The following is a 23,596-nucleotide window of genomic DNA, read 5'->3' on the forward strand; positions in this document are numbered from 1 at the left end:
TTAAGTACTTAATTTGTTCCGGAGGTCTGTAGAAACTGTTCTTAACCTGAAGCACCACTTTAGCTAATGGGGCCTCCTGCTGCTGCTGCGCCGCCGGAGCACAATTTCTGTTCTCATTCTGACGCAAAGTTCTTAACCTGAAGCACTATTTCTGGGTTCTTGGAGTCTGTAACCTGAAGCGTATGTAACCTGAGGTACCACTGTAGGAGGAAAAGTGGGACATTCTGGGGTCAAATCAGAAGCCCGGACGGCTTCTCTAAATCATGGACATCCCTGAAATATAGGGACACTTGGAGGGTCTGGTACAGTATGGGGACATGCAGAGGTTCTTCCTGAGAAGCAGGAAGTGCAGCTTCCCAGTGGTGCTCAGTGCCCTGACTAGTGACAGAGGCCAGTTTCCTTTTAGTTTTCCCGTCTTGCAGTTGGGAGTACAGGGTTCTTAATGCAGGAGAGGAGGGAAGCGATATGGAAGTATGTATAATACAGGCAAGGCCAAAGTTGGCCCTCCAGATGTTTTGGGACTACAGTTCCCACCATCCCTGACCACTGGTCCTGTTAGGTAGGGATGATGGGAGTTGTAGGCCCAAAACATCTGGAGGGCCAAGTTTGGCCATTCCTGGTATAATACTTGCCACCCATACTGACTGTTTGTTGCAGGGAAACTGTGGTGTACACAAAGCAATCATCTCTGCTACATAGAGCTATGAGTGATTCCTGGGAAGAGGGCTGCCATCTTTGTTAATAGTTTGGTTGATAGCATGATTACAATGGTAATTTTGTCAATAAACCTTAATTCTCAATACTAATATGCATTTGACCTGAAAGAAAATGCTTTTCATGACTCATGTAGACCAGACATATGCTGCCTTATTCATAATTATATACAGATTCTTGGTTTTAAATTAGTCATATTTTAAATTAGTTATATTTTACAGCTCTCTTATGCAATGGTATCTCTTCACAAAGTTCCTGAGCAATTATTTGCTTGAAAAGTTTTCCGTGGGGAGAAATAGCCTCTTCATTAATTGCTTTAGTTTTGTCAAAACCAAGTTGAGGTTCAAATATTATTTTCAGTTTTGCTATGCAGTCTTAACAGATTTAAATAAAATAATTTATTTCTTAGGGTACTTTGAGGCTGTTACTCATATGAATGTTTCATATTTTCCGAAACAGTGCTGAGCTAATTATTTCAATAATGCTCTATCACTGCATATTGAGATAGAATGTAATTCTACCATCTGCCTCATCTTTCTGTATTCACATTTTTAATTTGTTCCTCTTTAAAGTTAAACCTCTTAAATCTTATTTGTACTTCTTAATCTCTCCATATGGAAAGTTCAGGATTCTTTTAACCTTATAAAACATGTCTTGATTTTGGGTTGCTATCTTGGGATCTTGTCTGGTTTGTCTCTTTTAGATTATGCAACTAAACTGGAAACCTAACAATGAGAAGGGTGTATCTGCTTATGTAATTTAATAAGTGTTCCCCTTCAATATATTCTATTTTAAGTGTAATAAAAGCCTTTTTGTTTTGGAAATGAATTAGTTTCTGCAGCAAATATTCTTAATTCATTTGCTGTACATCATTTATTACTTTTTCCTCTACAATTGAATATTGACACTGATTTTAAATAAAAAATTACCTCCGGCCTATTATTTGAAAGTCTATTTCCTTGTACAATGGTGGCACATTAGCTCCAAATCCAAAATGTTAAAACAAAATTCCATATTTTTATATTCATTTTTAAGTGGCTTCTAGACTATCAGTTATAGCATTATGAATAAAATAATAGTGTTTAGTTGGATACCTGGTTATAATATTAATTATAATCAGAAACGCTAGTTATAAGTGTGGATGAACAGTAGCAATCACATATTAAATATTCAACAATTCACAGTGCAAGGGGTATATGCACCTTGGAGGGTTTTTAACAATGAGATTATTCTCAAAGATATGGAGGAGAATTACATCGGGTAATGAAAACGATTCAAACAGATCTGACTATTGGGCTAAATTACCAATTTCATGTTTAGAATGGGTGGCAGAAACAAAAATGAAGGTGACACGTCCTGTATTATAGTTTTGAACTAATGCCATATCAGCTTTGTTCATTGTTCTCTTCTAATCACATGATTGCAAATCATCCCACTGGAAGAGTCTCCATACACATTTTGGGATATAGCAATACAATCCTATACATGTCTACTAAGAAGTAAGACCCACTGGATTCCTGTTAGAATCCTTCCTTATCTCTTAGAACTATATGAACCCAGGATTCACAACTTTAAGGCTCATATATGTAGGCACCAACTTAAAAAAAAAACTATTCGGGGGGCTGCTCCACCCCCGCCAGAAGGTTGTCAGGAGGACAGAGAGAGGAAGGCTAAAGCCACATGAATGCAGCCCAGGGTGAGGCCTCCCTTGGCTCGGCGGAGGCTACCCCACCTTCCTCTTCCACTTGGCACTTCCAAGGCATGGGCAGCCAGGCTCCAAGCATGGGAGGCTCCAAGCTCAAGTTGGGGCCAGCACTAAGAGGCTGAGCTGGGGGGGGGGGCTCACGAGGGCACAATGGCAGACCCAGCCTGCGCACCCCCCTCCTTTCCCTGGCCACAAGCCAGCAGACAGCGGGAGGCGAGGATGGAGGGTGCCCTGGGAGAGGGAGGTGGGTGCTTGATCGGGTGCCTTATCTGCACTCTCATGTGGCAGCAGTTGAAAAGGAGGCTGGGGTGGCTTGGTATGGTCAGTTTTTTGGGGGGGCACTCCCTAAACATTATTTTGGGAGGGGCAAATGTGTATGGGCCCTTTAGTGTTGGCACCCATGGTTTAGTGTTATGTCTGAACGCAAGCACTGTGTCCAAGTCCAGTGGTCTTTATGCTTCCATACGGCTGTTGGGTTTTCTAAGGATCAGTATATAAAACCTATGTTTTGTATTGGATAAGTCTAAACAATATTGGTTTCCTGGAAACACAATTATAATACATACCATTAATCAGTGTAGGAAATCTGACTCCTTTCAGGATTCAGAGTTAGTTCCAATCTATCTTGCTTACCTGTCAGATTAGGAAAGTAATTGTCTTAAACCAATTGTCTTGCACATTATTCATGAATGACGTGTCAATTTCATTTGGTTCATAAAAGCCTGAGGATGGGAATGGGAGATAAAGTGATTTTTCATTATTTTGTAGCTGTCTTTACAGCCTCATAAATCACTATCTATAGATCAGAGGAATGCACTGGGGGGTCGGGGAAACAAGACTGCTTTAGAAAACAGAAGTGTGTTTGGCTTTGAACATAATTTCTTATCAGCAATATTAAAAGCACCTAAAATCATATGAATCACATGAATAATTTTTGTTGGCAATGTAGATGGAAGCATATTAATGCATCGGTTACAAACTCAATAGGTTACTGAGATTTTTCAAACTGAGACCTAAATGTAAAACTAAAAGACACCTATGCTGAGTTGACTACTGCTTTGTGCACATAACATTGCAAAAATATAGCCATTGGAATTTAGAGCCTGTTACAACCTGATTGTGTGTGCATCTGGTGTGGTTGCTTTTGCTACCTGATGTCAGCAATTATAGTTCTTAGAGAGGCATCTTTTATATTTTGGTGAAAGCCTGCTTTAGAAAGTTAAATTTGTCTTTTTCTTAAAAAAACGTAACCAAAACCCTCTGATCCCACTTGATTTGTTTAAATCAGGGTTTATGAACATTTTCTGACCTGCTCCCATCAGCTCCCACCCGCAGAGCTGGAATTTCTACATTTGTTATGAGTGCAGTGAGGTGCATATACGTAATTAATAAATTATGAGTTAAAATGTATTCTAACAGTGACATCACAAAATTTCCAAATGAGACCTCTTGTTTATTAAAATAAGAAAGACTTGTGTAACATAAGAAAGCAAATAGGACTGAGGTTTACTTGCACCATTAAGTCACTAGAGATTTCTCTTGTAGGAGGAGCAGGACAACAAGAATGACAGGCATAAGATGATAAACATAAAACTCTAATGAATGGATATGTGGTCTGATCCAATTCTATACTTCTGATGTGCTTGCTAATCCCAATTTTTTAAATTCAAGAATAGTTATGTTGTCTGAAAAGTATTTAATGCTCTTACAAAACAATGTCTCCTAAGTTCTGAAGCCCTGGTTTATCTCAAACCTCCCTCACCAGTTCTGGTAATAAAAAAGCTATGCAGCTCCAGTAAGTGGCTCGTGTCTGTTAAAGTGATTGCCTCCTTTGCTACCAAGAGCAATTTCAAAAAGGAAGTTCACTTTCACTCTTAGAAAGTATGGTACTATTAATTCTAGTAATATAATATGCTGCAAAAATCCAGGCACCCAAATTTATTGACCCATGTCTATGTAGGCATTTTTATAGTTTCAGCAACACATTTTATAGTTTCAGCAGTATCCCAAAAAGGTACGTAATAGCCCGCTGTGGTTATTTCATCTCAAATTTATGAAATGATGTGCTTCTTTTCTGTTAGGATAAGGTATGAGAAAACAGTGCCTGTTGACAGACAAAGTGTAATTTAAATAGAAGAGAATTTTTTCCTCTTCAGCCCTTGCATGGCTCTTGGAGTTGGAAATACACATAATACACATTTGCCTTTAACTCAACCTCTAAAGCAAGGGCATGAACATGTGATAACTTATGAAACCAGTCAGCAAATATTGCATAGTCCCAACATGAAAAACTGCTACATAACAAATATATATTCTGAACAGGAGTTATTAACATTAACAAAGCACCTGCACCAGTGTACCTTCCATTTCATTTGAGCATCTTATTGGTAGATTATACAGAACCTCTGCTAAAACAGCCTTTCGTGTTTTCTTGTTGCTACTTCTTTTCTTCTCTAATAAATTTGTACAAAGGCCCTGGCACTAGTAATGTACAATAACTAGTGCCCTTGAATGGAGATCATAGAATTGTAGAGTTGGAAGGAACCTCAAGGGTCATCTAGTCCCACCCCTTGCAATGCATGAATCTTAACTAAAGCATCCATGACAGATGGCCATCCAACCTTTGCTTAAAAACCTCCGAAGGAGAGTTCGCCACCTTCCAAGGGAGTCTGTTCTACTGACAAACAGCTCTTACCATCAGAAATGTTTAGTCAGAACCTCCTTTCTTGTAATTTGAACTAGCCTTAGCCTTTGGAGGAAAAAACAAGCTTGCTCCATCCTCCATGTGACAGCCCTTTAGATATTTCAAGACATGAGTTTTCTCATATTGTGCCAAACTTTGCAGCAGATCGAAGCAGTCAAGTCCTCCTCAGGGGCGTAGGAAGGGGGGTGCGGCCCGTTTCGGGTGTCATCCTTGAGAGGGGTGACAAAATGGCACACGGCAGGGGCGGTGCTTACAGAGGGGGCTGGCCAGCAGTGTGTCCGAACCACACATCTCTCCTGGGAGTGACGCGGTGGCTCCGAGCCCTGCGCTGCCCGAAACGGCAGCATGGGGCTTGCATCTGCCAGGCGGACTCTGTGGGCAGCTCGCCGCGGAGGTCCCGTGAGTGGATTGCCACAAGGCCCCCGTGCGGCGCCCCTGTGCACAGCTCACCCCGCCCCCATGTGTGGCTCACCCCGCCCCACCGCTCCTGGTGCCGGAGTAGCTAGCTACGCACCTGATCCTCCTGGACCAAGTTTTTAAACTATTCTTTTGTTTCATTGCCTTTTTGTAAATTGTCTGCAAAGGCACTGCTTCTGAAATATCAGCAGCATGGCAAACATGTTGATAACATGGGAAAGGCCAGCACTTAAGCCACTTGAGCTATAGACTTGCAGGGGCTAAGTGTGAAGAGTGTCTTTTAGACTAGGAGACTAAACATTGTCAAAAATCCCTGGACTGCCAAAGTTTCTTGGATATTCTGGCTATTTGCCAGTTCAGAAAGCCTTCTCTTTCTTTTCTTTTCTTTTCTTTTCTTTTCTTTTCTTTTCTTTTCTTTTCTTTTCTTTTCTTTCCTTTCCTTTCCTTTCCTTTTTCTTTTTCTTTTTCTTTTTCTTCTTCTGACCATGTTCACTATTATTTATTTACTTACAAACTGAGCCCAGAAAAGGCCCTACCTAGGTAGACAGGATTATAAGCTGACTGTCAGTAACTAGCTTGGGGAAATTCTAAATTCAAAGGATTCTAAGATCTAGAACAAGCTAAAATAAGAGCAACACTAGTCTTCCACAAAATAACATGCATACTACCAGTATTTAGACTAGTTTGCAATGGAAATGTTTCAACATTTTATAAATGTTAATAAACAGATGTCAACAAGCCTTTGCATTTTCAATCCAAGTTAAAGACCTTCAAAGAAATGTTGTAAAGGAACGGAAATAGCTTATAACAGCTCCTGAACTTAATGGACTGATAACGAGAGAGCTTCCAGAATTAGCTTTCCTTATTAAGGCTTAGGAAACTATGCTAGCTGACATTCACTTACTATCACTTCCACAAACAATCTAAACTATTCCTGATAAAATATTTGAAGTACTGCTGTTGCTTGTTTCCAGCCTACAAGAGCAGGTTGAAGGTCATTTTTAGCCTCAGGAATAGGAAGTCTCAAATTGAAATATTAATTTTAAAAATACATAAAACATTTTAAGAACAATTTCACAACATGCATTGTATTTTGGCTCATGGGAATGAGAATCTACTAAAGTCTGAATGTAGAACTGGCTTGGTAATTTTTATATGCCTTAGTATAAATCTTTCTCTACAGTGGTTTTGTTTTATCTATGAAAGAACACAAGGCATTGTATTTCCTAAGATAGGACAATTCTGTATTAATGCTACATTATGAAAATAAACACATTACAAGGTACTTGCCAATCTGGTTAGTGAGTGAGTGCCAGGCCTAACTTCCCTTCCCAGCTGGCTATGCTCCACCACTATTTCTGTTTGTTTGTTTATTTATTTATTTATATTCCTTGGCATCCTCAACTCTTTTCCTGGTTCACTATGTCTGCAGAGTCACTCATTTCTTTCTAAACAATAGCTCCGCTGATAGCTGCTATCTCCATAACTCTGTACATCCACATTAATTTCTGAATAATTGCTCCCAGATCTGTTAACCATGACAGCCTACTGTCTTTTCTTATTATGAGATCTGTTGGTTGGTTGGCATGCCAACTGATCTGAGATGTGGATTGGGACCAACATAATTGAAGCTGCCATAAATAAAAAGGTGCCTTAAAGCTTAGAAAGCTCTTATTTGGGGGGACAGTAGTAGCCAGAGATTTTACTTTCTTGGGCTCCATGATCACTGCAGATGGTGACAGCAGTCATGAAATTAAAAGACGCCTGCTTCTTGGGAGAAAAGCGATTGCAAACCTAGACAGCATCTTAAAAAGCAGAGACATCACCTTGCTGACAAAGGTCCATATAGTTAAAGCTATGGTTTTCCCAGTAGTGATGTATGGAAGTGAGAGCTGGACCATAAAGAAGGCTGATTGTCGAAGAATTGATGCTTTTGAATTATGGTGCTGGAGGAGACTCTTGAGAGTCCCATGGACTGCAAGAAGATCAAACCTCTCCATTCTGAAGGAAATCAGCCCTGAGTGCTCACTGGAAGGACAGATGCTGAAGCTGAGGCTCCAATGCTTTGGCCACCTCATGAGAAGAGAAGACTCCCTGGAAAAGACCCTGATGTTGGGAAAGATGGAGGGCACAAGAAGAAGGGAACGACAGAGGATGAGATGGTTGGACAGTGTTCTTGAAGCTACCAGCATGAGTTTGACCAAACTGCAGGAGGCAGTGGAAGACAGGAGTGCCTGGCGTGCTCTGGTCCATGGGGTCACGAAGAGTCGGACATGACTAAATGACTAAACAACAACAACAACAGTAGCCAGCAGGTCAGTGCTGTTTACCTGGCTTCCCAAGATGGAAGTAGCTGCTAGTATCTGAGAGAGTGGGGAGCACATCGGTTGGGAGGTTGAAGCAATGCAGGCACAGGTGAGGGGGCAGCAGATTGGCTCCATTGGGCACCTGCATCACACCCCTCCCTCCCTGCCAACTTCCCTCTGCCCCTCTCTCGCCCCCCACATTGGGAAGCCAGCTAAGTCAATTCCGCCCAACCAGCTGCTACTGCCAATTTTGCACTTATGCATAACAATAAGATATTCATTCTGCCAATAGTAGTATAAAACACCGCAATGGTAACATGTAATCTTAACTTTAGCAAACAAAATTTTTAAAAAACCAGCAATGATACCAAAGTGTGCCAAAAATAATCCATAAGAGGAATCCTAATCACTCATGATACACATACATTACTTTCAAATAACAAACATAATCACAAAATCAGTTTCTAAAATTACAGCCAGAAACAAAACATAGTTGCCTATTTTCTGTATTGCAAAGATTGTATATTTGCTTTTGAGGTTCTGTGATATGTGATTTATGCAGGTTTTCAGCAAGAACATTACAAAACACAAGAGTAACCTTTCAAAATAACACAAATGAATCAATCAAACAAAAAAGTTTGGCAGGTTTCAGGAATTCTAGACAGAACAAAGTGCTGAAATCAACTAGGTCAATGATCAGAAGAGATCTGATTATAAGCAGATAATAGTAGCTAGGAGATAAGTGAAACCTGTGATAGTCCCCTTTCTAGAAAACAGGGAGAGTTCCCCGCTCAGCCACACTTTCCCTGTAAGTCCATGCATCTTTGCTGTTTCAATTTGGTCTGGGGTTGGGTGTTCCCACTTGTGATTATTGCCTCAGATTTTACTCAGGGAAAGACCCATGAAACCCTGTTCATTCTTCCTATAATCAATAGTCTGTTTTTGATGTTGTCTCCACCCACTGGCAGAGGAACGGGAGGGGCGGGGGGACCATCGGGGAGGTACCATCACTGTCGCCCCTCTGGACACGCACCGTGCGCTCCCTCACCGCGTCGGGTGCCACGCCCCTACAGGTGGCACGCCACAGCCCCAGGATGCACACCACACCTCTGTGGGTGGTGCATCACGCCCCCGGGACGCACGCCATGCCTCCGGGATGCGTGCCAGCCACGCCCCCGCCTGCTCTCCAGCCCCAGTGCCGGAGTATGCAGCTTCATCACTGTCTCCACCTTTAGCTCCAACCACCTGTGGCAGAAAGTCAGCGAGTCAATCGAATAGTCAGAGAATTGGATAATCAGATAATCGGAAAACTGGATAATCAGACAACTGAATCGTCAGACAGTTGAAAATAATTATCAGAAGCAAATTATGTTCTCATAGCCAGACCTGCATTTAAACAAACTGCTAAGGTGCCAAAAATTACTTTTGTGCTTATATCATACAATCGGTTGGGTTGGCAGTGCTGAGAATGGACTGCTCAGAAGTTGAAAAGACAACTGAAAAATGATCCTTGAGGGGTAGGCAGAGAAATAAGGAGTGGAGGTGAGAACGGAACTCTGGGGGAAGTACAAGAAATCCTGTCCAGGAACTATTTTTTGGGGAGCAGTTTAGGAAGTAGGGCAAATCTTTCTTCAGATTATCCCAGGATCTCACAGAACCTGATTCATAAGTTAACATTGGGTTTTAACCCAAAGCAGTGGAATAAAAATAAATATAAATGTTTTGGATTAATAAAGAATATGATGAAAATGAAATGAAAGTAATTCTGCAGTGATTGGGAGGGCATCCGTCAATAATGTTTGCCTTGGATGCTGAAAGATTATTATGGTTCTTAGATGGCTCTGATGGATTCATTACTCTGCAGGCATAGCTGGTAATACTGTATAAAGCCTAGTTTACCTCCTGAAAAGTGGCCTAAGCATTTGGCACAATCATGCTTAGAATTTTCTACTGGCTAGAGCCCAAGGATCTCCTTTGTTTTCTGAGGAGCTTGGGGGCAGTGAAGACCGTGGCAGTGATAGAAGGCTCATGATGAAAACTAACGGATCATGGCTATAGACTGTGGCAATTACGTTGTCAAATATGGTATGGTGTCGGTCTTTTGCCATTGCGTGAATGTAGTGCCATTCACAGAAACTGTCCTATGTGGTTAGGAGCCCTTTACACACCCTCTGCTCTGCTGTGTCCCATATGCTTCACACATTACAGATTAGATCATTTGCAACTATTCTGATTTGGATGGCATTTTCACTCCAGGTATGGATTTGGACGTGATTGAAGTTTCTGCTAGTCCTTGTGTTTTTGGATTCTTGATATCTTTCAGTTTGTGCAATCTGGAGCTGTGGACAGGATTTTTGGATATGTGATATCCACAACTAGTTTTTTTTCCATCAGTGCCCACCTTGGCTAATCAGATCTGCTACTGGATAGTAAAAATAATAAATGACAGAGCAGGTGACCCCTATGGACCAGAAAGATGCCATGCTTCCCATTTAAAAAAATGGAAGCACCAGTAAACTTTAGTCCACTTGGAGGAATCATGGAACATGTTGCGACATATGAACTCCAGATATTCTTCAGTTATATTGATTACTTTTACCGAGGTTGGAACTGAAACTGCCCTGGTGCTCCTGTGGATTATCTTAATCAGGAGGAATGCATCCTGTTGGTTCTTCTGAATCTGCTAGTTGCTTTCAACCGCACAAAATCATACAGTTGGAAGGGATCTCAAAGCTCATCTAGTTCAACCTGCCAATACAGAAAAACGATTGACATTATAGGCTACATTCAACTAAATTCTCATGTTATCAGAAGCCAGCACAGTGAGTTCCCGTAGTGCATGGGACTTCCCTTCTCCTCACTTCATGCTCTCCCCTAATCTGGTTGGAAGAACTCTCAGAACGGAATGCATGGGGGTGAGAGAGAAAGGAGATTTTTCCTTTGGGAAAGCCTTAGTGTGACTTCAAATTGTACCCTGTATCCTTATGGTGGACCAACTGAAACTGGTCAAAATAAGCAGGCAGAAGTGAGTTCAAGTCCTCCGGACTCCCTCAGAAGGTGCTGGACTCACCTTTCTGATGGTAAGAGCTATTCCATAGTAGAACAGACTCCTTCACTGGAGGTTTTTAATTTTTAGTTGAGATTCCTGCATTACATGGGGTTAGACTAGGTGACTCTCAGAGTCGCTTCCAACTCTTCAATTCTCTGATTCTATGACAATCTCAGCATTTAAACTAGAGCCGTAAGTACAGCAGAATCTGAGCAACTTTGCTTGTAAAGCAAATGCTAAATAGGCAAATGATGGACTTACACCATGGTGGATTTTCAGACAGAGACTGCATGAATACAGCAGCTTTTTGTTGTGTAAGTTGCAGGTTACAGCAACAGCCAAGGCGACATTTTTCCACCTTCGCCGCATCAAGCAGTTGGTCCCTTACCTTTCCCACCCCGACCTGGCCACAGTGATCCATGCGACGGTCACCTCCTGGCTTGACTACTGTAATTCGCTCTACGCGGGGCTGCCCTTGAAGCTGTCCCAGAAACTTCAATGGGTGCAGAATGCAGCAGTGAGGCTCCTCACGGGGTCTCTGCCATGGGAGCATATTCACCCAGTGCTTTTCCAGCTGCACTGGCTCCTGGTGGAGTACAGGGTCAGATTTAAGGTGCTGCTTTTGACCTTTAAAGCCCTTCACGGCCTAGGACCCTCGTACCTACAGGACCGTCTCTCCCGGTATGCCCTACGAAGAGCCTCAAGGTCCATAAATTGCAACACCCTAGTGGTCCCGGGCCCTAAGGAAGTTAGATTAGCTTCAACCAGAGCCAGGGCCTTTTCAACACTGGCTCCAGCCTGGTGGAACGCTCTGCCTCATGAAACCATGGCCCTGCAGAATCTGATTTTTTTCCGCAGGGCCTGTAAGACAGAGTTGTTCCGCCTGGCCTTTGGCTTGGAACCAATTTGATTCCCTCCCCCTCTTTCTTTTTTCTTTTCCCTTCTGTGATGAGGCTGCATTTTAATATTTTAATGTTGTATTTTCCTCTTGTTTTTAAGTTGAATTCATTCAACTTGTTTTTATTATTGCTTGTTAGCTGCCCTGAGCCCGGTCTTGGCTGGGGAGGGCAGGGTATAAATAAAATTATTATTATTATTATTATTATTATTATTAACATACATTATAGAACAGTACACAATTTTCAGAGTACATTGACAGTGCTGGTGAAGTAAGAGGTTAAAAGACTGAGCGACTAATCAGGAAGTCCTTGGATGGAGTATTTTATTTCCTGTGTGCTCACAATATGGGCTTGGATAAGCCAATTTCCCTCAGCAGTCAGCATATGGAGAATAATACTAGTTTGTCTTGCAGGGTTGTTGCAAGGATTACAGTTATATAATGCATATGAAAGACTTTGAGCACTTGAAAGTGATACAAAAACTTTGAACACTTAAAGGGACATTACAGTACTTAAGTTCAGACACTTAAATTTTTTTAATGACATATAATATTCAACTTTTCTAATTGTGTGTGAACAGATAGTACTGCAATGAAATAACTTTAAGGAAAGTGTCAAAGGTCTACTCTACAGCTCTTATGGATGGCATGACTCATCAGTTGACAGTCTAGAAACCTAGTTTTATCTGCCCAGTTTAAGTTTCTGTTATTAATGCTGGCATGTGTAGGAATGTGAAATGGTTTTAAATTATTTCACTCATATTGTTTAGATTGGTAGGGAAGAATACTCTGGGAGTTCACTTGCAATGCATACAGTCTTAGTTTTATTTGTAAAGTAAAACCTGAAGATTTAAAAAGGTTACTATGTTTGGTCTCACTTTAAATTTTCTAAAATTGGCTTTCTGGTCATACTTTAGGAAGATTAATTTTAACCAAGATGTTTTGAATAACAGCCTCAGGCAAAAAGAGCTGTAGACCATCTTTAAAATTTTGATATGATATCATGGATCAGAGTAGGTATAGGTTTGGATTTTTTTGGTCAGCTTGCTAAATCAGTCCCTTAGTGTAGGCAATGACTGTTGGGCTGAGCAGTTAAGCACCATGATCAGCATCCAAAAAGAATGCCCTGGGCTGCAAGAGCTACTACTTAGGGTTCACCTGCACATCCTTTTGTCCCCCCACCCAAATCCACAGTCTAGCATTGAATTTGAACAAACAGATTTGCCACAGATTGCCATTTGTTCCAATTTAGCGCTAAAGAGCGGGTTTTCTAGGGGAAAGTGACAGGGCAAAGGCAAAACTGCTCAAGGCATGGGGCAAGCAGAAGTGTGGATGAGTCCTAATAAGTGATGGTATCCTCTGGGCAAATGGGTAGGCACCCTCTTTACCTGGTTGTTACTTAGAAGGACAATAGTTAGTGTTTGTCAGCTGAGCAAGAAAGCAGGCAGAAGCTAAAGAGACAGAGACACATTTGCTCTGCTGGGCTCTGGGGATCACCTGGAAACCTAGTGGGGAAGCAAGATCTGTTACTGTATTAATGTTTTGAACTCCTTAGGTTCCTGTTGTATGTTGTTGTCATCCTTCTGTCTCTGGAGACAATACACCTTTGGGGTCAAACCAGTGGACAGTAGCAGTGTTTGCTGTGGCTGTGGAGACCAATACAGGAGAGACATGTTTTGTTGCAGCTGGGGGAGATGAATGCGTTTGGTTGTGCTGCTGCAGATGCACCATGGCATTTCTTCTCTCTGTGCTCCTCTCAGCAGTCATCCCTTCTCTGGTCATTGCTATGGATGTATAACCTGACTGTTTTTCTCCAGGCACTGCAGTCATCTGCAAGGGTTTCCCACAGAGCCGGGTTAAGTTTGCTAGTGTTCATGTCATGTTTGCAGACATCTTTGTAACACAGAGTTGGTCTGCCAATGAGCCTTGTGTCTGAAGCCAGCTCCCCATAGAGCACATCCCTGGTTGTACATATGTGTAAATAAACTAAATTGTGCCTAAAGACACCACAGTTTCTGTTGACCTTCATTCCAAGGAAACCCAACCCTGGATAAGTTCCTGAACCCCCTGACATCTGTCAGAAAGGGGAAAGGGGGATATTAATTTTTGCCAGCCTGACTGGCGCCCAGTGCCAGCAGAGAATGACCAAGTGAGCTGAGACCTTTTCCTGCCTGTCACAACTAAGAATCCAACCCAATGCCTTTTCACCCAAAAGTTGCAACATTGCTATGACGTAGGCAAAACCAGTCAATTTGTCTTTAGGAAGATTCACATCCTGCCTGTAACCAGCAACCAACAGATGTCCATAGCAAAGCCTAAAACCATCCCTTGAATGGACCTGGATAGGAGTTCTCACCCAGGTCCACTTTGAATTCTGCCCCTCAGGAGCCTTGCTAGGTGCTGATTGGCTCCCAAGATCCCAGGCACACTCATCATCCCCTACAGTCACAAATTGTGGGAGAACGCCTCCCTTCACTGCTCCTGGCAAGGTGGGAAATGAGAATTTTTCACTAGTCTTGCCTGCAGTCTTCAGCCAAGCCCTTCTTGTGTGAGAACTCAATACATCCTGGGTTTCCGCATACAGTACTGTTCAATTGACTATGCACAGCACCCTCTGTCACCTACACCAATTATCTGCATTAATTTTAAACCTCCCACAACTGTGGTATAGACCTCACAGTCTTGTAAGGAATTTTTTAGAATGGCATTCCTCCTTAGCACTATTTTCAGGCATGGCTGTGCTTTCAGTTTGCTAGCCTGCTGCCAGTTCAGAATGTAAGTGCTCATAGTAGTGTCTTTGACTGTTATGTATGTGATGTTAAAGTTTTATTGGCATTGGATAATGCAGAAGAGGTTGAAATAGACGAATTTACTATTGTTCATACTTTCTGTTGATAGTTCCAGATATGATTACTTTCCTCTGAAATGGCTTATATGTGATCTTATAGAAATCAGTAGGAATTTGTGACCATTTAAAAAAAATAAAAGCAGCTAATTAAACCTGTGTGGTTTTTAAGACTTCAACCCAGTGAATTCTTGCATTGCTATGCTATGCAGAAACATTAGCTATGGTAGATAATATTATACAAACGGGGCCATTTGGTTTAAATCGTTGCTGTTTTTAATTTCCTTTACAGAATTCAAGGTCATATATCTTTGTATTTCCAAGGGAATCCTTGTCATAGAGATAAAAATCATGTTTCACCTGCAGTCTTGATCTTCATTAGCTGATAGGAGGGATTTGCAGCATTGGCAATAAGTTCTGCTGGTTGCTGGCTGACAGCCAAACCAGGCTGCTGTTTAAGATACCAGGTCTCTCGCTCTTTTTCTCTCCCTTGTTCTCGTTACAGCATTCCAAGCCTTGTCTCTGAAAGAAGAATACAGTACAAGATTTTATATCCAGTTGGGAATAAGATGCTTGTTCCTTGCTTATACAACCATATGTTTCTATATTTTGTGATATATAGTATTTAGAAGACTGTTGATAGTGGGAAATTTTGCCGTTGAGGAAGAAGCAATCAGATATGCGGTCAGAATTTTAAGACCAGCTCAGAGTGCTCTTGGCTTTTTTTAGTAGGCTGCTGAACGATGCTGAATGATGCTGTACAGATGGATGTGGGTGTTTTAATACTCTGGTTTTAACGTATGGAATATGAAAGAAATGTAACTGATTCTAGTACACGAACACAATGGGGAGTAAAGCTGGATTTTCAAACTCTGTTTCTCAGCCAGAACATCCATTCTTCCAGGTGTCATGCAGGTATGTACATGTTTAGATTTAGTATATGTATTTAGTTTTGTAAAACTGCAGTGTGGTGCTTCTCTTATGGATAGCAGTATGAACATTTGCCTGAAAAGACTTAGAACTGGAGAACAAAGGCAATATTTAATGGTAAATTATGGTGTGCTTTTCTGTGCTAATCTCTATTCAGTGTTTTAAAAAGATGTTGCATTTTAAATGGGTAGCTGATGTTTCCATGATCAGGTATTTGAAGCTTCCTAATGTTTTGAATGGAACAAAAGTGAATCATTTATCATTCAGTTTTTTTAAACAGTGTCTGTAGTCCATTTGGATGGTTGTTTTGTCATGCTGTGTCAAATATGTGTCTGTTATAGTGCTGTTAGGTTCCTATTAAAAGAAACCTGTTTAGTCCCAGAGAACATGATCCTGGTAAATCAGTTTTCTGGTGACTTGATTATACTTTCAAAGCTATAGGGCAAGGCATGTTCAAAATATTTACATATGGGGAAATTAATGAATGCTGATAAGAAGAATGATTCCTGCATTTTTGTATGTGGTTTCCTCTGCTAAGCAAGAGATCAATATTGCCTTTAGAAATAGTTTCTCATGTAACTTTTCCAGGCATGTTGTGACATGGCTTGAAGGTTCAAAGATTTCTGTTAAATTATGTTCCTTGTGTTGATGACTGAAGTGTAATAAAGAACAAATAGAAGTTAAACAAGTTTCATTCTCAGCTTTCACTTTGGTTTCTGGCACACCTTTTTAAAGGAATGCAGTCTTTGTTTACTGTGTCTGTATCTGAAACCTTTGCCTCTTTCTGGTGCAAGGTTGTAAAAAGAAGCGAAAACTAGAGTTCAGAGTTTCTGTAAAATTACTCATGTGTTTGAAATGTGTTTGAGGAAGAGAGTAAAAGAGGAAGTTAATAATTAATGTGTCTAAACATAAGAATGTACCTGGTGATAGGACTTGGGATGTTTGCAGTTGTGATCGCTAATATTAAATCCCCTGAAGGAATCATGGTGAATATGATTAGCTTACACTACCTGGCATATGAGGAGCATTGTGTAGAGAGTGTGGGTCATTCCCTCTAACAGCAAACTCAGGTGATTAGTTTGGAAGCAAAGCAGGCCTACTTACCCAAAATTAAATGCAGGACTCCCTAGTATTTATCTGGAAATATATTTATTTATATGTATATAAAAAGCCCTAAATGGCCTGAGAAGGACTTAGGCACTTCCTATATTGAAGGAATGTAACTGGCATTTGAGTCTACAGAGATGAGAAACCCATGAAAACTCACCTCATTATCTGGTGAAGAAACCTATTGAAGTACATTGATAGTAAAGAGAGGAACACATGCCCTTTGTTGCTGCCATTTGTCTGTGAGGGTGCTTTCTTCTACCTATTTGCAGCTATACTAAAATCCTGGATTTCTCCATTGTTAACATATGAACATAAGAAGAGTCCTACTGGATTAGACCAAGGCCTATTTAGTCTAACATCCTGTTCTGAGTGGCCAACCAGATTGCTTACTTTTCCTCAGCAGTGTGAGACTAGCTGATCACGTATTGATGTCTGAATAAGAATTTTGCCCACTCATGAACAAATTAGCCTTAGCAATCAGTTTGTGGTGTGTGTTCCACTATTAGACACTGCATGTGTGAGCTTCCGGAGGGCTAAGGTAATTTCTGGATGTAAATCAGGCTGCAGCTGGCTTAGCAGTGTGGGTTAGGAATAAGACTGAACTAGAGACATTGGCAATTGAGGCGCCACTTAGAAAAAGGTGGGGGACTTTGAGCTCTCCACGTGATGTTGGACCTCTATTGCCATCATTCCTGGCCATTGGCCATACTAATGGCAGATGCTTATGGGAGTTGGAGATCAGGTTCCTATACCTGAAGGTGGACAACCACTACAGGTAGATATCACATTTTGCTCCCATCTAAAAGGGGTGCTGCCACCTGCCCACTGATGAAACAGCCACCCAGAAGTGGGGAGGGTAGTTAGTAGGGGCACAGCCAGATCAGGCCAGTGAGGGGCCATTCTGAGCTCCTGGGTGCCACAGCCTGTGCATGATCTGGCTGCCTGCTTTTGAGATGTCCCTGTCTTCATTCTTTTGGAGACTGCTTGGCCTGGGTGTGCAGCTCTGACAGGCATCTCTGAGCACATTTTGGATGTGTGGACTCAGGAGCAGTATAAACAACAACTAAAGGGTTTTGATGCAGGATGGGGTCATCCATTTGGAGACTGGAAGTCATGTCTCACTCATCAGCTCATAGCTTTCTGCAGTTCCATATGTTAATCAGCGAAGTTGTGACTGTCTTAAACATTAGTTATTTATCCACCACAATTATTTATATTCCAACTTTCAGAATATCATTTCTATGAAAGCAGCTGACTAGTAGCATTCAGTTATGCATTTTAAAAGCACGGGTCTGTATCTAATGTTGGTCATACTCAGAAAAGTCTCAATGAAATTAATAGACATGACTAGATTATATACATTAATTTTATGGTATAACTTAGTTGGGTACAACATACAATAAACAACATTATGGGTCTTCATGTCTTGTCTGTGTACAATTCCCATTTTATGCAAATATTTTAGAATGACTTGACTTCTCCAGAATGAGAAGAGCACTATGATCATCTTCCCTAGTCTGGTTGTGTGGAATTATCGTAGGCAGGTTTTTTTTTCAACCAGAACTTGCTGGAACCTCTCAAGTGGGTGCCTTTGCCATTGTAAGAGAACAAGGGAGGTGTTCGTTGTGAGTTCCGACACCTCTTCCTAGAAAAATAACACTGAGCGTAGGCATTTGGGAGTCAAACACACAAAACTATGTAATGGAGTATACCAGTGGTTCCCAACCTGGGGGCCACAGAGTTATCCCAAGGGTTCTGAAAAGAAGTTATCCCCCCCTCCATTCCGCTTGAAGACAGTCTCTTCACTGTCTTAAAGCTGCATAGTGGGTAGCTACTTCAAAGAGTGTTTTAATTTTTAATGATCAGTTTTTAGAGGAGTGAGGCTGCTGTGAAGACTTTCTTCAGAGGGCTTTAAGGCAGCGCCCCCTGCTTCTGTTTGTGCTTTTGGTGTCTCAGATGGGAGTGGAGGCAGGCTGTCTTAACACATTTGCTAGTCTCTCTGTGCTCCCTTTTAATTTTAGCAGAATCCACACTGAATCCTTGTCAAGTTTTCTGCCTCCTAATTACTGATTGCATTCAGGTTTCTTAGTTTTGTCATTATTGGGGATTACTTTTGGTGCTTTATTGAGATGAATTATGTGACTGAGGAGTTGCCTAATTTGGGGGGGGGGCACGGGTAAGACTTTTATGGCATTGTTCATTTTGGGACAGACGTTTTAGGGTTGTCTGTTGTTCCATGTAGCATTTGCTGCTAATACCAACTTGGTTACAAAAAAGTAAAATAAATGCAAATAGCAAATATAAAGAAAATAGAATCACAGTAATTGTATATATAAATAGCTTTCCTTACATGGTTTGGGATTTTTCATTGAACTATATAATTGATAGTCCTGATTCTAGACAGAGGAATATTATTTATTTATTTCTTAAATTTATTGGTAGCTTTTTTTGCCACACCAACTCAAAGCAACTTGCAGTATTTTAAGCAAAAAATGAACATATACATACATTAAAATCAGCATTAAAAACCCTAAAAGATAATTCTCTCTCTATATGTATTTTAAATTACAGTACATTTCAGCCTCACAAAAAGGCCATAGAAAGTTAAAAGGGTCTGACTAAAAAGGCATTTTTTCCTGGTGTCTAAAGATATGTAATGATGGAGTCAAGGGAACCTCCCGAGGGAGAACATTCCAAATGAACACGCCCATTGTGATGCTGCCACCTTCTGGACCTGGCAAACTTGTCACATTAATATTTCCCTTGTTCTAAAACAGGCTTATAAATAACAACTCACCTTTTCATTGATAACAAGTAAAGGCAAAAATGTAAAGGACCCCTGGACAGTTACGTCCAGTCAAAGGCGACTATGGTGCTCATCTCGCTTTCAGGCCAAGGGAGCCAGTGTTTGTCCACAGACAGCTTTCTGGGTCACGTGGCCAGTATTACTGAACCGCTTCTGGTGCAATGAGACACCGTGACAGAAATCAGAGCGCATGGAAATGCCGTTTACCTTCCTGCTGCAGCAGTACCTATTTATCTACTTGCACTGGCATGCTTTCAAACTGCTAGGTTGGCAGGAGCTGGGACAGAGCAACGGGAGCTCACCCAGTCGCGGGGATTCGAACTGCCGACCTTCCAATCAGCAAGCCCAAGGCTCAGTGCTTTAGACCACAGCGCTACCCATGTCCCTTTTGATAACAGGTATATATGATAGAAAAAGACAAAAAACTAATTTCAAGACCAGTAGTGTGCAACTAGAGTAATACACAGAGCTTTGCAAATACACCTTTGAATCTGTATGAAAATGTGATAATCGGTCAGGGAGGAAAGCTTGAAGAAAATGCTTGAAGGCAAAAATACCTCAAAAATACCTCAGTGAGGTCTGTGCATACTTAGTTGTCACATAATGTTCAGTATCAGTTGTGGGAGAAGAGAAAAATATTTTTGGGTCACCCTTCAGTATAATAACCAGACTGGCATGTGAGAAGATAATAAAAACATCATCACAATGCAGAAGTTTTGAAAAACGCCACAGAATTTTGAAAGTTTGTATAATTGGCATGATTTTTCATGCATTGTGTTGGAATATGTTGTTAAGATGAATGAGACTTTTTAAACATGGTTTTTCAAAAGTGAAGTCATTCCATAGTTGAGGATAGTAGACCTGTTTCATGCAAAGAGAAATTCCCTTGTTTGACACTGACATATTTAGATGGAAAATAAGTTATATTCTTTCTGTGTTCAGTAGACTGTGACCTGTTCACTTTCTGACTTTTGGTTCTGTCATAGTTCCTTTTTCTGCTATTCTCAGCAGAAGCTAGAACAGAAGTAAATCTGGGAGTTGTGTCTTTCTGCTTCTGACAGAGGCAGGCTCATCAGCCTTTATTGACCCCACTGACAGTGCTATCCATCTGTGCAATATATATCATTTCCCACATGTCTTCATGACAGGCATTTCACTAGTATTTTAAATAAAGAATTCATAGGAATATATGGATTGTATAGGGAATATGTAGGGAATGTAAAGTGTAATATTAAACATAGAGGAACATTAGGCCACCAGATAAAGCTGTATTTTAATCCAATAAACCTAGAAACATGCAGTTTTATACTGGTTAGAACATGGATTTGTTCTATGTCCTTTTAATGCAGAAAGAATAATTCCTTCCTCTACAAGTATGAGTGTGCATACAGTGGATTAAATAAGATAAAATCAAAATGCAAAAAGATGGCACAGTCTAGTTTATCCACTCCTGAAGCTTTGCATACAGAAGTAATTTAATGAAAGGGTATAAAATATGATATAATTACTTTACTGGCAAATCAGAAAATTGATTTTGAGAAACGTTTTTGGCAGACAGTTAAAATGTCAGCACTTATTTGGGCTTCACAGAATAAACAACACAGTTAACAGTTGCATATTATAAAAATAACTTGCTAAGCAGGAATGTACTTTAAAATAAACAGTAGACTCATTTTGCTTGAAGGGAATAATACTTGAACATTCTCTTCAAAGGCAAAGTAATAGTAGAGGAGCATTTTGAGGTTTCAGCATGTTGGATAGACCTCCAGTTTATTTTGTTAGTCATTTGTAAATCAAAGAGCATGAGAGATCTGGATTACTGTGCAGTTCAGTCGGTTGAATCAGAGTTTGAAATTTCAACAGTAGTTCTTAAACTATGGGATGATTACAACAGTGGCTCTCCAACTGGATGGGGGGGGGGAGCATGAAGTTTCACATTGTATTACAGAAATCACATGATAATTATGTGAACCAGTGTGGTGTGGTGCTTTAGAGTGTCAGACTAGGACCTGGGAGTCCAAATCTGCACTCGGACATTCATTCATTTTATTTGTATGCCACTTTCCCACAAAAAAATATCATGCTCAAAGTGGCTTACAACAGAGACAGTAATGCATTTCAAACAAACACTACAAAAATAATCTCATAATAAAAAAGCAAAACAATGACATAGTAACAATTTCATAATAACACAACAAAACAAAAATATATAACTCATTTCAATACATAATAACATTTCCGTTCCATCACAGAAGAACTCAAGATCTTCCCGTCTTCCTCAACTGGGGATAATGTTAGGAATAATATTTGCAATAGTCTACTTTGCAGGAAAATATTGTCCTCAAGAGTGCAAGAGTACAGAACCTGTAAAAGGGGGAGAGGGGTTTAACCACTTGTAGAAATCCTCCGTCTTCATTCCAAACCACCTCCCTGTCTCCCACTTGGGGAACCTGAACGGTTTTTTTTCAAGAGCAATGTGATGCCCACCAGGAATTCACACAATATCATCATTCCTCTTTCATTAAAAGAATAATCACAAAGTTGAAAGTTGTTTGGTATATTGGTAGAGGTTGAATTTTGATTTGTTTCTGCTTATATATTGTCCTTTTGGCTTTCTCCTGACTACAGTTCTAAATACTGTGCAAGCTGAAACTTACTGTGAGAATACAGTTATGATTAATGCAGCTGGAAAATGCAGTGTTTTATTATAAATCATACTAGCAGGCAAAATGGGGCTTGGAAAGAAGGAACACTGAACTTAATGCCTTCTGTTCACACTCCTCTTCAATAAAATAAAGAAGATTAATATAAAGCAAAGCAGCATTGCTGTAGAGGGTATTGCTCTACATTCCCATGATTAATTAACTAACATTATGGATATATTTTTTCTCCATGAACTTATTGTGGGGCAGCACACATCTAACACTCTTTTAATAGAAGGAGCTATAAAACTATATTTTATTGCATTTTGGCTAACTGAAAATTTCAGTTACAGTTACTACAACATTTCCAGAACAGTTGGTCAAAACATTTCTTTAAAATATATGGTACCCACTTTGTTTGCTTGTGCAAGAAGAAAAGAAAAGAAATCTGAATATTCACTTCATTTGCTTCATGCATAGAAATACCAAAAGATGACTTTAAAAAATCAGATGTATTACTCTGTTTATAGTGAATTTGTTGTTGTTGACTTAAAGAACTAAGAAATAAATAAGTTTTCAACACTGATAGTTCATTGAACAGAAATATCTCAAATTTCTTAACCTTAATTCCTACTCCATTTTATGGTCTTTGGGTCTCAGAGGCCCATAACTGTTCATGATCTATCATTTTCTTGAGTAGATAGAACAATCATTGATTTCCATACCATATATAGTTTCTGATACTCCCACTTAATCCCTGGCTCAGCCCTGCATTTAAGTAAAGTTCCATTAAAGGGCAAGTTATAACTTGCTTGATTCATTTTTGCTGTCTGGAATGGGGTCTCCATTAGTTATTCTACCTTAGGCACCACAGTTTCTTGGAGGAGACCTGTTTAAGCCTAACAAAATCTACATAAAGTTCCTAAGTCCTGAAAGTATTGAAAGGCTAGGTTCTGCGGTTACGAAGTATGAAAGTGACTCTGGTATAAGAATAAAATGAAATTTTAATGAAGCTTTCTCCCTACCCTTGGTGTCCCATATATGTCCCATATATGGCACACCTGCAAGTGCAATAGCAACCTCGAGGGCTTGCCCAGGTTGTCCATGAAGCCCCCACTGTTTTTTTCAGAAATGGGATGTTTCTTTCCCTCTTCCTCTTTCCACTCTGTGTGCTTTTCAGCACTCAGATCAGCAGGCAAACAGCTGAACACAAAGTGGAGTGACAATGAGAACAGGGGTCGGTGGAAAGATAAAGCCTCTTTTGGGGCTGCTTGGGACTATTGTTGTACCTACAGAACTCCAAGTTTTTGGTGTGTGTGTATTTGAACTTGAAACATTGCAGCCAACCTGACCTTACTTATGACTCATCAAGCCACACATAGCACACTAGGTCACCAGAGACTCAATACACCTGGTTTTGCAAAATTATGGTGGGGTGAGGAATTGGCAAGCACCTATCAGACCAAACTG

The 23,596-nt window shown here is 40.5% G+C and overlaps 1 protein-coding gene across 34 annotated transcripts in view; it reads left to right on the forward strand.

Moving 5' to 3' along the window:
- PLEKHA7 (pleckstrin homology domain containing A7) overlaps positions 1-23,596 on the forward strand; it is a 155,530-nt gene that overhangs the window by 33,054 nt on the left and 98,880 nt on the right. For 4 of the 34 annotated variants that reach the window (XR_014515369.1, XM_083458281.1, XM_083458264.1 and 1 more), the window contains exon 1: positions 15,080-15,553. The exons of 29 other annotated variants lie outside the window; for them this stretch is intronic. Coding sequence is in view for 4 of the 5 variants with exons in the window: in XM_083458281.1 (XP_083314407.1) it covers positions 15,483-15,553 (71 nt within the window). In the remaining variant the exon portion in view is untranslated. Of the gene's footprint in view, positions 1-15,079; positions 15,554-23,596 lie in introns of those variants that run through there. One more of the 34 variants, XM_083458269.1, reaches the window with a different exon arrangement.

This window comes from Podarcis tiliguerta, assembly GCF_965153285.1.
Source record: "Podarcis tiliguerta genome assembly, chromosome: 1".
Lineage (NCBI taxonomy): Eukaryota > Metazoa > Chordata > Lepidosauria > Squamata > Lacertidae > Podarcis > Podarcis tiliguerta.